The 15,245-nt window shown below is 42.1% G+C and overlaps 1 protein-coding gene across 9 annotated transcripts in view; it reads left to right on the top strand.

The window, feature by feature from the left end:
* Nucleotides 1–2,155: 2,155 nt before the first annotated feature.
* Nucleotides 2,156–15,245, top strand: part of RAB28 (RAB28, member RAS oncogene family) — a 67,147-nt gene continuing 54,057 nt past the window's right edge. For 8 of the 9 annotated variants that reach the window (XR_014618349.1, XR_014618350.1, XR_014618351.1 and 5 more), the window contains exons 1-2: nt 2,156–2,341; nt 11,487–11,583. Coding sequence is in view for 6 of the 9 variants with exons in the window: in XM_084285524.1 (XP_084141650.1) it covers nt 2,264–2,341; nt 11,487–11,583 (175 nt within the window). In the remaining 3 variants the exon portion in view is untranslated. Of the gene's footprint in view, nt 2,342–7,594; nt 7,682–11,486; nt 11,584–15,245 lie in introns of those variants that run through there. The other variant, XM_084285526.1, reaches the window with a different exon arrangement.

Consider the following 15,245-nt stretch of genomic DNA (forward strand, 5'->3'; position numbering starts at 1 on the left):
TGTTATCACTTGTCATACTGGAAGGATATGGCAACTAGGGGAGCGTGGTGATCTGGCATTATCGCATGTTTTATGACTTTGGAATAAAGAATACAATTCTTAAATTTACATATAAAACAAAGTTGGGAGATGTAGCATGCATTTTGGAGGACAGTACTATGAATAAAATTATATTGACAAATTTTATAAGTAACCTGAAATATAGGATGAAATTCCATGGGGACATGTAGAAAGCACCACAGTTAAATAGGAATAAAACCATAAGCGTATGAAATTCTGATAACAGGAGAGGATTCAGAGGTTGTGGTGTGTGTGTGTGTTTTTCTTTCTTTCTTTCTTTCTCTCTTTCTTTCTTTCTTTCTTTCTCTCTTTCTTTCTTTCTTTCTTTCTTTCTTTCTTTCTTTCTTTCTTTCTTTCTTTTTTTTTTTTTTTTTTTTTTTTTTCTTTCAGTAAATCAGAAACAGTATGAGTCAGCAATGTCATACCGTGAAGAAAGCAAACATCATACTGGGATATATAAACAGGAGTCTCGTATGTAAGACACATGAAGTAATACTTCCACTCTACTCAGCACGTATAAGGCCTCAACCAAAGTACTGTATCCAGTTTTTGGCACAACACTCAAGGAAAGTGGAGAGGAGCCAAAGGAAAAGAACAAGAATAATCAGAAGTCTAGAGAAGACAACACAGGGAAAGACTGAAAGAAGAGGAGTTGTTTAGTCTACAGAAAAGAAGACTGAAGACATACTAACAGTTTTCAAATATGTGAAAGATTGCTGTAAAGAGAAGGTTATAAACCATTGGCCATTGTGCATAACAAAATAATGGTTTAAAATTTGGTTGGGGTAAGGTTTTACTACCACTTATCTATAGGGTTAAAAAAAGTTCTGAGTAAGTAGCCTAAGGAAACTGTGATGTCTTTGGTGGCTTTTGGAGATTACAGAAACAGCTGTCAAGAGTGGCTGAACTGCAAGTTGAGGAAAATAGGTTGGCATAGGTGTGATGCTTGCTATCATATTTGTTTTCTATGCTAGTACATTTTTAAATAAATATTAATATATCTTGTTGCTGTGTGAAAGCCCAACCAAACAACAGAACAAAGAGCCTTAGCCATGTAAGATGATTGAGCTAGAATGAAAACATCGCTCCATTGTCAAATTCATTACCTTTTAAGCAGGCTCACAGACCATGTTTTTTGTGCTTCCAGAGGAAATATCCAAAGGACTTGCTTATTTTTTATTTTCCTTTTGTAAGTCTTAAAAGTGACTGGCCAGAAAATGCCCTTCGCTGGAGGCCTGTAGGGTAACAAGGTATGCGAGGACTTGGCAGGACATGGGGTGGCCATCCCAGTGGGACAAGTGACATGAAGTAGTCAGTGATTTGGACTGGTGGTGCTGCTGGTTGGGTGCAAGACAGTTGAAACCGTGCTGGTAGGTGAAAAGCAGGGAGTTTGCCTCAATCCAGTGCTTCTCAACTAACTTCCTTGGAAATCTGTCACTCCTTATAGATTAAAAAAGAAAAGCCAAGAATAAATTTTGAAAGCTGTGGATGAAATTGGGTAGGAATTGTGGCGGTGGGAAAGAAGTGTGATGCTACCAGTGCAGAACGTTGTGATACGATCACTTAGACCAGGAATTAATTATATGAGCACAGAACTTTGTGATACGTGACCATCACTGAGACCAAGGATTAATTATGAGTGCAGAACTTTGTGACACCCGATGAGCCACCGACCCGAGATCCCTCGGACCGGGCGCGGGAGGCTCCCACGCCAAATGGCGGCAGCGGGAGGCCAGCGGCACGGCGCAGCCCAGCCCCCGGCCCCGCGCACCCGCCTCGGCCCCGAGCGGCGGGGAGGCTGCTGAGGAGGCTCCCGGGCGGGAGGCGGTGCCGGAGCGGGCCGTTAGCTCCGCCCCCGAGGCGTGGCTGGCTGTGGCCCCGCCCATTCCCCTCGTTGCTTAGTTACAGCGCCGGGCGTCACTCGGCGCTCGGCCGAACCACTCGCCCACCCGCCGCGGGGGGGGGGGAGAAAGGGAGCGAGCCGCGGCAGCTCACAAGTGCGGCTGCGGGGCTCGATGTCGGAATCCCCTCTCCCCCCTCCCCTCCGCTGTCCCGTTGGTTTCGCCCAGCGCGGCCCTTAGCGACGGCGGGGGCGCCGAGGGAAGATGGCGGCTCCGTGACCGCGCCGCCGCCGGCTCCTGCTCCCCTGCTCCCCGGCCGCCGCCGCGCCTACCGCCCGCCCTCCCCGCCGGGGCCGGGGGCCATGTCGGACTCGGACTCGGAGGAGGGCCCGGACCGCCAGCTCAAGCTCGTGGTGCTGGGGGACGGCACCTGCGGCAAGGTCAGTGCCGGCCCCGCCGCCGGCGCCCCGGGCCCCTCCCGGCCTTCCCTGTCGCCTGCCGCTGTCGCGACATCGGGCGGCGCGACCCCCTCGGGTGGTCGTCCCGGTGGAGCTGCTGGGAGCGGGCTGAGGTGGCCTGGGGGTGGCCGGCGGGCTGCGGGGGCTGAGGGCTCGGGGTCCGGCCCGCGAATCCGGTGCGAATCCGGTGTGAATCCGGTGTACAGAGCGGTTTGCGGCTCTTCCAGTTACTGTGTCGGGGCACCTCTGGGCTGTTTTAGAGCGTTTGTGGCTTTTATTTTTGTTTCCCATAGTCAGCATAAGCATCCTTACAGTTTCTGAGTGTATATAAACGTCTTGTGATGTTTGCGAAGTGCTCGTGATCGTATCTATTGTAATATGTAGCCCAAATCCCTTGGTGAGATGCACCCACAAACATTCCTTTGATTGCGTATTAGACAGTCGTACCTCTGTCATTAGCTTGAAGAATACAGTTGTATCTCTGTCATTAACTTCTCATAAGAGGGGCAGGAGGTCTTCCTCACAGGTCAGATGTAAAGTAGAAATACTCACAGAGGTGGTTTAAATGAACCACCTGCCGCTAACAAAACGAAACCCTTAGCAAAACCATGTGTGTATTTTCACTCGTGCAGAGCTCTGCGAAGAAACAAAATGAAATGTTGTCTTTAATGAACCTAAACCCAGCCTGAAGTCGTGTTGTGCTCATGTGAGTCAGTAGATACAATTCCAAGTGACTGTGTGAGGAGAGCATAATAAATGCCCAGGATTGACAGTCGGAGTGCTGTTTCACTGGTAGCTTTCCTCAGGAGTTTTCCATTGAAACTGAGGAATCCTTTCACTACTCCTGTTCAGCACCATGTAGCAAGACCTCTCGCCGAACAGGGATTTTCAAGCATTCTTGAGTTTTGATGTGTGTTCCTGCTGGTTCCTACCTCTCGCTCAGGAGCTGCCATTCATTGAATCTCCTGCTGGCTGTAGGAATCCTGTACTTCAAGTGCAGCTTATTTTCCATGAGCAGCAGCTAAATTGTGGTGGGCTGCTTTTCCTCCTGTCCCCCCTAGATGATGCTGTAATAGAGGCTTCTTCCACTCATCCTGATGGCCTAGCAGCAAACACTGCAATAATAGATTTATTGTAAGATATTGTAAAATAAAGAAGTGATTTGGTCTCGGAATGGAAGGGTAAAATGTGCCTAGTGCCATTTCAAGCACCTCAGAAGGCCAAATTGTTGAGGTTCATCACCTTCATTTGGCTCAATTGTTGAAGCATGTGTATATGTGTGTTTCCAACTCTGTATATCCTGCCTCTCAGGTCTGTGTTACAGCTGGTCTGTATGCTGTACATACTTAGCCTCACATTTACTGTACAAGGCATTGTTTTTTCTCTTCCTCTGTCACTGGGATCATTGGACAGGAGGAGAGTAGGAAATAATGTAATATGTCTTTGAAATATCACATCTCATGTGTTTAGTGTGAGATTTTCAGATTTGACCTTTTCCCACTGCTTGCTCCCCCCTGCCTTTAAACAAAGTTATTTTACTTATTCCCTCTTGGCCATCTGGGGCTGGCTGATCTTCAGTTCTCTAGCAAAAAAAAATGATACTTTTGTGCATCAGCGAGCTGAAGGTGAAAACTCGTGTTCTTTTTCCTCCTCTGGTGTCACACATTGTGTAGAAGCAGTGTGATTCATGTTCTGTGGACATGCTGGTGGCAGTTTTAAAACAAATCAGTATCAGTTTTAAGCTAAGGGTAATGTTTATGTTTCCACTAGCTAGGAATTCCTGTCTGTGAGGCAAGGGAGGGATATTGTCCTTCTTTCTATTCTCTTTTTTTTTTTTTTTTTTTTTGTGTGTGTGTGGTTTCAGTGAGTGTTAGGATACTTTGGGAGTTTTAATGCAAGAAGTAAGTGCGGCTGGAGCAAGCTCGAAGGAGATAAGATTATAAAGGGAAGAAGGAATGAGAGTGGTGTGAGACAGAGTAGAATCTGAAAAAAAAAAAAAAACAACATTAGAATAAAATGGAGAGAGTAAGGAAATGGTAAGTTGTTGAAAAGAAAAATTAGGAAGGCAGGATTGGTCAGTAAGGTAACAGTAAGAGAATGGTAAACTACACAAACTAGAAAACCAAAATCAACCTGAAGGCAGATCTGGAATTGGAGGTAGGGATAATATGTTTAAAAACCAAAACAAACAAACATCAATTATTAATAGCAATCAGTTCCTTGATTTTGATGACAAGAAGGAATGTGGATGCATTAGGCTGTGTATATAGGTTTTAAATCAACCCACTCTTCCCAAGCCTAAATGATTTTCCATTAAAATAAACCATCAATACAAGTATGAATTGGGGTTTGGGGAGGTGGAATGTGGTGGTTCAGATATTTCTACTCTTGCTGGACATGGATTGGTGTGATATGGGAGTATATGACTGTACTGATTTATTTGCTGACATTGTAAAATGTTTCAGGCCTCTGGGAGCTATTCATGGGCAAGGAGGTCCTGAAAACCAGGTGTGTGGGAGGAGGAAAGCGGTTGAGGTTCTGTCTTTCTGCTGTCCCTTGCAACTGGGAACTGAAGGGTGTTAGCAGAAATGGCTCATGTTATCTAGTAGTAGATGATGAAAAAGAAGCAGGTAATGCTCAGCCCGGTGTGGGAACTTGCAGGAGTTGAAGCATAGGCTGGAATACAGAGGGTTGTCTTACTCCCTTGAGGATTTGGTGGGATAGCACTTTTATTTATTTATTTTTTTAATATTGTGCTAATTCTGGATCTAATTGTCATGCTTGGTCTCAAAAACTCAGTAAATGTTGGCCAATGTACAGTCTTGCAAAAGGAAAACCGCATCAAGTGTCCTGTCCTGTGCAGATTGGCCTGTCTTCACACCCAAATGTCTAATTTGGGAAAGTCTTGGTATTCTCTACTTCATCGAGCAAAGTTTCATTAGTAATTAAGAGCGGAAGGACTATTAGATGACAGAACTGCTTCCTCTGTTAGTATTCCTCAAAATACTTCCTGCTTCTCGCCCTGCAAAGCGAGGCTGTTCTGTCAGGAGTCCTCTGTGCTGGACAATTACGAGCTTCTGTGCTAGCTGAAGCATTTCGTTAGTTGGCCTAACCTTTTCACTTAGCTTGTCTTAAGCTTCTTGCCAGTAGGGATGGTATGTGAATGTTGCTGTGCTTGGAGAAGTAGAACTAGGTGTTTAAGAAGGGAGGGAAGGAATAGATGGATGTTGCTGTTTGGAAAGTGAATTTTTCTCAATTGGTTGGTGAAGTTGGTATGTGAATGGAGATTTGTGGCTCCAGGATTCTGTGCTTGCATCCTGCTGACTTTTGGCTTCGGTTTTAATTTCTAACAACTGTGATACTATCCTTTGGCTTCATTTCTGAAAGCATTCTTCTGTAGGAATCTACTCAAAAGAATTGCCTTTGGCAGGGTGGGTAGTTGGAGCTGCCTATCATTGCTTGTTCTATTTGGCTCGTCTGCTACTATTTCATCAGTATTTCTTCTTTTTCAGTTTCTCACTATGTAGGTATTTAGGAACGGCGTGTCGGCACAATTTATAGAGTTAGCTGATTGCACTGAAAAATGCAAACAAGAAATTGTCTCTCCTCACCTGCAAGGTTTAATTGTGTCTTGGTTTATTTCCAGAAGAACCTCCCAAATAGCCCATTATATTTCACGCTTAGACAAGTGTTTATATTTGTATTTTTTTTTTTTGCGTGCCTTGATTGCTGTGTGTTAGAACCAGATAACTTTTATTATCTGAGAGGGGTATTTGTAAGATTTCACTAGTGCTTTTTTGTTCACAACAGCACATGAAGATTGTTTGAAGTATTAAGAAAAATGTGCAAGCCTGCCAAGCTGGGTCTCATGGCAAGTCTGCTGTGAGAGGTGATGGCATCTCTCTTAGTAGAGATGTCAAGGAAGAAGGCCTTCTTGACAGCATGCTGTCCCCAGATTTCTAGATTAGTGACTGAAACCTTCTGAATCCAAACTTATTTTTGTAAAGTGTTCTGATCATTGTATTTCTTTTGAAAGCTACAGTTCTGCTGAACCATTATTTAACTTCCACTGTATTTTTACATAGCTCATCCCCATCATATCTTTACAGGTAAAGCTGTTAGGCAGAGTATTTAATGGGAAGCATGGTAGAGAACAATTTTAGGACCGAGGGGAGTATTTGCATTGTAGAGGTACCTGAATATACATTGAGAAAACTCCTCTGACTGGCGTGGAGGAGTTTGAACTGTTGCTCGTTTTGTGGATAAATGGTTTTTCTGTGAATGAATAGAGAACTCCAGTCTGGTAACCCAATGCCTTCCGTGAGCACTAACATTCATTAGAAAAAAATTAAAAAGGAGTTAGTCAATGACTTTTCTGCTATAAATTCCTTTGCATTCAAGAGCACAGTGGAAGAAAACTATTTAAGAGAACTTTGCCATGCTGTTGATTGCTTGCTGCTCTTATGGGCTGGTTGTTAATTGAATGGATGTTGTTTATTTTTACTAACACCCTTAGAAGCCCTCAGGGAATATTGAGTGTCACAGAGTGATAAAGCTAATATTTACCAAGCCCTTAAAACAAGAAGGGAGTGGTTGCTTATATAATAGGGATCTAAATTAGCATGTTGGAGAATACAGCACACTATGATAGAGCCAGATGATATTGTCGTCTGTGCTTTGGTACTGATTTCCTTTTATGAAAGGGAAAAATTCAGGAAGACTGTTATACTGTATTTATTTCTGCAGTGTTCTTATTTTTATCTACGTCTTTAAGGTCCTAAAAGATTAAAAAGGTCTTTGTAATCCTGAAATGCTACCTACTGACATTTTTGTTTTTTTGTACTACAGTCTAAGTTTGTATTGAATTTAATTTGTGCGTGTAGTTGGTAGTACTGTTATGTAGCTGTAAGCAGAAGAATCTTTTCACAATTCATCCTCTGTGGTCTTTATCCTTTACACAGTGATATAAATATATAAGCATACTTGTGCTATTTCTAGTTTACTTTTTTTTTTTTTTTTCTTTCCCCGTTTACTTATTTATTTTTAATTCTCTCTGGGCTTGAGTTCAGTGAAGTAAATGAAAATGCTGCCATAGTCTTTAAGTGATTTTTTGGATTACTTCCTGAACATATCTTCTGATCCCAAAATACCACTTAAGCATATTCCTATCACTGTCATATTTAATGTGATTAGAACCAAGAAAACAGTATATCTTCTGTTATTTACTTCACAGGTAATTGTGTAGTTCAATAGATGTTTGCCTTTTCATGCTAGAGCTTTAATGCTGGAGCTCTTGTGGTCATGTTTTCATGCAGAAAAAGAGTAAGTTACCTTTTTTTTTTTTCTGTGTGTGCTTGGCACATTACTAGTATAATTTAGATAATTGTTATAACAGCTCTATTAACAGAACTTGCTGATTCTTTTTTTTTTTTTTTTTAACTGTTGGTGCTATTTTGCTATTGCATTTTTAATTAAATGTGCTCTAACAGCAATTACTAATAACAGTTGATGTGAATCGCTTTTTCAGGCCTTGGTGAACTGAAATCTGGAGGAAAAAAAAATCCTTCTTGCTTATTTATTTATTTATTTGTAATGACTATTTTTTATTATTGTTCCAGGGCTTTTGTGAGGCTCTCAGTCTTCCTCCCATACATGTAAATGCATATTTTTCTGCAATTAGTTTCTTATATTTCAGATGTCACACCAACAAGAAATTCCTAAGCATGTGCCACAGCTGGATGTAGGATGTATGTTAGCTACCTGACATGTCGTGGTTCCGCTCGAGTGGGCAGCCGAGCTCCACCACAGCCGCTCTCTCACTCCCCCTCCTCAAAGAGGAATGGGGAGAAAATATGTGAAAAGGGCTCAAGGATTGAGATAAGGACGAGAAAATCACGCAATAATTATTGTAACGGGCAAAACAGACTCGGCATAAGGAGATAGTAAGATTTATTGCCTACAACTAACAAGCAAGAGAAGTGAGAAAACAAAGGAAAAAAAAAACAAAAGCACCTTCCCCCCATCCACCCTCTTCCACCTCCTCCCCCCGAGCGGCGCAGGGGAACGGGGAATGGGGGTTATGGTCAGTCTACAGCACTTCTTCTCTGCCGCTCCTTCTCGGTCACTCTCGTCCCCTGTGCTGTGGGGTCCCACCCACGGGATGCAGTCCTTGATGAACTGATCCGGCGTGGGCTTCCCACAGGCAGCAGCTCTTCCAGAACTGCTCCAGATATGGGTCCGTACCACGGGGTCCATCCCTCAGGAGAAAACTGCTCCAACCTGGCTCCCCTACGGGCAGCAGCTCCTGCCAGATCACCTGCTCCTGCGTGGGCTCCTCTCCACGGGCTACAGGTCCGGCCCAGAATCTGCTCCGGCAGGGGTCTTCCACAGGCGGCAGCCTCCATCGGTGCAGGGCCACCTGCTCCACCGTGGTCTCCTCCACGGGCTGCAGCGTGGAACCCTGCTCCACCGTGGTACTCCATGGGCTGCAGGGGGACATCCTGCTTCACCATGGTCCTCACCACAGGCCGCAGGGGACTTCTGCTCCGGCGCCTGGAGCACCTCTCCCCCTCCTTCTACACTGACCTTGGCGCAAGGCTGTTCCTCGCTCCTCTCACTCTCCCGGCTGCTGTGTGGCGCAGCGTTTTTTCCCTGTCTTAAATATGCTCTCACAGAGGCGAAAAACAACATCGCTTATTGGCTCGGATCTGGAAAACAATGGGGCCCTTCCCAAACATGGGGCAGCTTCTAGATCTTTCTCACAGAAACCACCCCTATGGCTCCCTGCTACCAAAACCTTGCCACGTAAACCCACTACATTCCACCCCTCGCCTCTGTTAAAAGCATATTTAAGACTACTCACAACATACTCTTACTTTACAATTATCACAACAACCTTCACAAAATTCACTTAAATCAAAATGAAAAAGAATTCACCACACCAAAATAAACATAACATCATCACAGCACCGACAAAGTGGACATTTTACACACACACACCACCCCTCGTCCCTTCACCACACTAACATATCACAGTTACTGCTTTCTTAAATTCTTCACAACTTGTACATTCCTAACAATCATCCTGCACATATTTTTGCCCGTTACTTCTACTAACTATCATCCTTATCTCAAATTCCTCGAGCCCCACGTTGGGCGCCAAAAAAGACTGTCGTGGTTCCGCTCGAGTGGGCAGCCGAGCTCCACCACAGCCGCTCTCTCACTCCCCCTCCTCAAAGAGGAATGGGGAGAAAATATGTGAAAAGGGCTCAAGGATTGAGATAAGGACGAGAAAATCACGCAATAATTATTGTAACGGGCAAAACAGACTCGGCATAAGGAGATAGTAAGATTTATTGCCTACAACTAACAAGCAAGAGAAGTGAGAAAACAAAGGAAAAAAAAAACAAAAGCACCTTCCCCCCATCCACCCTCTTCCACCTCCTCCCCCCGAGCGGCGCAGGGGAACGGGGAATGGGGGTTATGGTCAGTCTACAGCACTTCTTCTCTGCCGCTCCTTCTCGGTCACTCTCGTCCCCTGTGCTGTGGGGTCCCACCCACGGGATGCAGTCCTTGATGAACTGATCCGGCGTGGGCTTCCCACAGGCAGCAGCTCTTCCAGAACTGCTCCAGATATGGGTCCGTACCACGGGGTCCATCCCTCAGGAGAAAACTGCTCCAACCTGGCTCCCCTACGGGCAGCAGCTCCTGCCAGATCACCTGCTCCTGCGTGGGCTCCTCTCCACGGGCTACAGGTCCGGCCCAGAATCTGCTCCGGCAGGGGTCTTCCACAGGCGGCAGCCTCCATCGGTGCAGGGCCACCTGCTCCACCGTGGTCTCCTCCACGGGCTGCAGCGTGGAACCCTGCTCCACCGTGGTACTCCATGGGCTGCAGGGGGACATCCTGCTTCACCATGGTCCTCACCACAGGCCGCAGGGGACTTCTGCTCCGGCGCCTGGAGCACCTCTCCCCCTCCTTCTACACTGACCTTGGCGCAAGGCTGTTCCTCGCTCCTCTCACTCTCCCGGCTGCTGTGTGGCGCAGCGTTTTTTCCCTGTCTTAAATATGCTCTCACAGAGGCGAAAAACAACATCGCTTATTGGCTCGGATCTGGAAAACAATGGGGCCCTTCCCAAACATGGGGCAGCTTCTAGATCTTTCTCACAGAAACCACCCCTATGGCTCCCTGCTACCAAAACCTTGCCACGTAAACCCACTACAATATTTAATACAGCATTTCATTTTTTTTTTTTCCACAGCATGAACTTGTGTATTCTTTGTAATTGCATGTTTCTCTCTTTTTTCTTTTTTCTTTTTTTTTTTTTTTTTTTTTTAAATGGTGGGGCTTCTGTCTAGAAATCTTATATTGCTAGTGAAAGAAAAGAAATGCCCTGCTTCATTACTTTATGTAAGCTGGGTATCCTTTCAGCAGTATGTAGCAAAACCTGATTCCAACAGTGTATTTAATAAATCCATATAACATAAATTGAAGAAATAAGATTCGAGAGTTCTCTTTAGAGGAATGTTTCTGTAAATGTACATTCTTAACCCGAGTTTAGTCGTTTCTCTGTAAAAGTGTGTGCAGTCTCTCTTCCTATCTTAGACCGCATGTAGTTGCTGATCCGGAAGCTTTGATGCACAGGGGCAGGAATCCTGCCACACCTTGGAGCCCCTGTGGGACTGCGCTGTGCAGATATCCCTTCCCTCACAGAAGGCTGGTCTGGGATTGTGGTGTTATGCAGCAGGGATGGACCCTTGTTTGGGAATTTAATACTTTTTTAAAATAGTGAGCTTTCCAGGTATGGATACTGTCATTTAGCTTTGTGTCAAGTTGAGCGTGCTGTTGGCACCTTACTCAATTTTGTGTAATATTTTGTGATATGAATATCAGAGTGTCTTTGAAATGCAAAGGAAATACGCGCCTTGCTGATTTCTGCATAAATTAGTAGCCATTGCCACCTGCTGTTACTAAGCTGAAGCTGGCTGGAATGCTTATCAATATAAATTCATGAACACTGGCAGCACACGTTGATTTAAAACTGTTTACCTGTGTTTTGTACTTCTGGTTTAATACAATTTAATTTGCTGTTTAAAATGACAACGTAATATGATACTGTTCTTTTTTAGACATCCTTAGCCACACGTTTTGCCCAAGAAACTTTTGGAAAACAGTACAAACAAACCATAGGACTGGACTTCTTCTTGAAAAGGATAATATTGCCAGGTAAGAGAATAAAGATTCTTAATGCTGAAAGGTTGAGATGCAGTAAGACTCCAGAAACAGTCTTCAAAGTAATGTATACTAAATAAGCTTAGTACAGTGCTTTTTATGGCAAAGTGAAACAGGCTATTTAGAGAAAATTTGCTTAGTATGTTCTTGTCAGGTGACAAAGGGTTATGCATTTGCAACATATCTTTAAGTCTTTAAGTTAAGCACTGCATTCAAGTAAAAGGAATGCTGTGCTATTTGTATTCATGATTTTTATTATCTCTGTTTGAGCATACTCTCTGTTCATGTGAGTAGTGCAACATAAAACAGTGAAGTAGAACTTTAAATGTATTCGTTGAAAATGTATATGTATTTTGAAAGAAATAGTTTTATTATTATTATTATATTTTTAATGAAATACACAACTTGTATTTGGGTTGTGTGTGAGAAGCATAATGCAGCTATGGAATCGCAGGGCTCTAATATGTGAATGCTGTTTTATGCAAGGCAGCATGAAATTGCTGGCATTTAATAGACCACTAAAATTTAGGGTCCCTCGGCACTCATAAAAATACAGTTTGAGCATTCAAGATGTTTCACTTCACGACGGCAAAGAAACTATTTAGATGCCAGTTGCAGCACACTGCATGGAAAATGCAGAGAAATAATTAAAAAGAATAGTTGCTGCTAGAAGCTTGTTTCTGAACAATTGGAGGTGTAAAATAAGGCTTTTCACTGAGTGCTTTGTTGCTCAGTTTCCAAGCATGGAAGTTTTTCGATGTAAGCATTTCCTCCTGTTTTCTGAAATAAAAATTGGAAAAAATATGTTTGGTTAAAGTTGTAGTGAGATTTGATAAAGTTGATGCAAGTTCTGTGTTTTTTCCTTGAGGGTTGGTGGGAGAAGCAAACCCAGATATTTAGTATTTCAACTGTAACCTGATGTCATAAGAAAATACAAGGTCCTTGAACTTATTTTTGTGAAAAAATTATATTGATGATAATTTTATGACTATGTGTTACTCTGCGTAAACAGAGTAGTCTAGTCAGAATATTCCTGTAAGCACTGTCTTGGTTTGGCCACTTTGCTGTACTTCTTCAGTATCTGCTGAGCAATATAGTACCAAACTTCAGTGCTTATTTCTGCATATCATCAACTGAATGTTTTCTTATTGTCCTGCTCATTCCTTTAAAAATACCAGTATGCAGATTACATACAGCAGTACTTGCAAATGGAATGTGTACACAAATCATGCAGTGTGAATGCTGAGAACTTGTATTTTGCAAGTTTTTTTCCAGCTGCTAAGCATACAGAAGCTATTAGTACATTACTGGAATTCTAAATATTCTTCTTGAGCAGGAAAATTAGAAAATTATCAACTGTTGACCCATTAATAATTTACTTTGTTCTAATTTATTCTTTCATAAAATCAGAATGGAGATGCAAATAGCACCAAAACAACGACAAAGTCTTTGCATCTATTTTCTTTGTTTATCAGTAACAAAATACTAACGGACATGGAATGTATTCATATTTAGAAAAAAAAAAAACCAAACATTTTTCTGTAGGTTGTCATTCAGGTTTTGCCTTTGAATGTAGGGAGATATAAATTTTGTGTTTTATAGGTAACCTGGACTGGTAGGGGGGAGTGAGAGGGAAGTAAGGGGGGAGGTAATATTTCTAAATACTGCTATGGAAAGCATTACTTAAGTAAATGGATTTTTCTAATTTCTTGATTAGTTCTGGGTTTGCAGAGCTGCTATGTTTACTTGTAAGGCTAATTCATACCACTGCACAGGATTTATAATCTGCATATCTGTAGGTAAAAGAGTCCTGATTTCTCTTATTTAGTAGAATAGTTAACAATTGCCTATGTTACAGTGTTTGAAATGCGTTTTTCTCCTTTAAATGTAAGCAAACACTTCAGAACTTAAAATTACTGATTTCTATAATTGCACAGAAGTTTATATAATGATGCATTAGAAGTCCATTTTAACTTGTAAAATAAAGTACTGGTATTATAATTTTTAATAAAAGGTCTATTTATCTCCAGTTCTTTTAGTAACTGATGCAGTCTTATAGTGAAAGAGGAAAATACTTGGTAAAACGGTATGAGTTAATACAAATAGTCATTTGACTCCTATTTATTTGATTACTATTTAATTGATGATTTAAATTAATCTTTGGTTGTGTGCAATATGATACATTATTTAGGTGCTGAAAATTCTCTTCATGAAGTTTACTTGAAGTATTTTTCTCACATGCAAATCAATTTCAGTATATTTTGTGACGCAGTATGTTGTATAGTCTGGATGCAACCACGGTGCAGATTTTAGTGCTTAAATAGTGTATGTGTTAGTCTGAGCTTCGTCTGATAGAGATCCTTAAGAGCCATAGTCAGAAACTTTTAGGAGGGTTGTGGGTGCAGTTCAGTAAACAAGATTCTTCCGTGAGAAGGATTTTTTAAGTTGTCAGTGCAAGAAGTGGGCAGACATGTTCTTAGCTCCATCTTGACTGTGCAGCACTTTAAGTAAGGTTAACCAATGCACCAAGTGTACCTCCGCAGGGTTGCTGTTGAATCAGCCCAGTGGCTTTAGTTCATACCAAAAGCGATCTAGAAACCTGCACTGTGTTGCTTCAGCTATTTTATCTTTGTACTTGAACAGAGTAAAAAAGTGTTACTGTTTTCTTGTTCGGTGTATTATTATTGCTCCAGGATTCTTCAGTTACTTTTATTGTGTGTTAACTTTGTTTCTGTCTTAATTTATGCCTTGTTAGGTTCTTTTTATTTTGTTCCTGTTCTCCAGTTTGTATGTTCCTTTTAAATATATATTCAAAAAATAAAACAGATTTCAAACTTTTTGCAGAAAATTTAATCTCTTGTTCTCATAGTTATTAATTGAATATTTGCTAGGCAAATGATCTGATGTTCTTCCTTCTGTCAAAATAATTTTAACATCCTTCTTTCTCCCCCAAAATCAATCTGAGCACAAAGCAAATACTACAGGACCTGTTTTTTAGAAAGGGGAAAGTAAAACATTGCATAAGGGACAATCGATATTAATTTCAGTAGTTATTGAGGTCTTAATAAAGAACCATTTCATGCAAATGAACATTCCAATATTTTTTTCTCCAGTCTTCTGTTGTTAGTAAAGGAAGGTAAATAGTAGGTTTTTAAGTTGAGGCAGACCATTTAATTTAATGCCCTGTAATAAAGTTTCTCAGATAATCTCCAAATCCAGGTACTAAGCCCAGTTTGCTGTGCATGGTTGCTACTCTTGAAGGAGAGAGAGAGGATGAAGCTAGATTTAAAGCATTTGAACACAAAATCAGGCATCCGAAAGTTGTTGGGTTTGAAAGTGGTCATGGTTCTAAAGCTTTTTTTCTAAATAGCTGGTATGAATGATGTGCTAAATTTCCAGTAGAGTGCATGCAACCAGGTTTGGGTACTTGAGCGCTGTGGACTTCTTGAGCATGTTTCTTTTGTTTACTCACTAAGGATGCGTGGTCACTTCAGGCGTTGGGCCAGCTGATAAGACCAGCTTATCCATGACAAATGCTCTGTAGAAGACTCTTACCTGCATTGTCTGCAGTCACTCCTGCTCTAAGCTTTAAAAATAATCAAATAATAAATTGCAGTAGGTGCACTGTCAAAAGAAACAAACTTCTTACTCTGTAA

This window comes from Netta rufina (genome assembly GCF_964035555.1).
Source record: "Netta rufina genome assembly, chromosome: 4".
In the NCBI taxonomy this organism is placed as follows: Eukaryota; Metazoa; Chordata; class Aves; order Anseriformes; family Anatidae; genus Netta; species Netta rufina.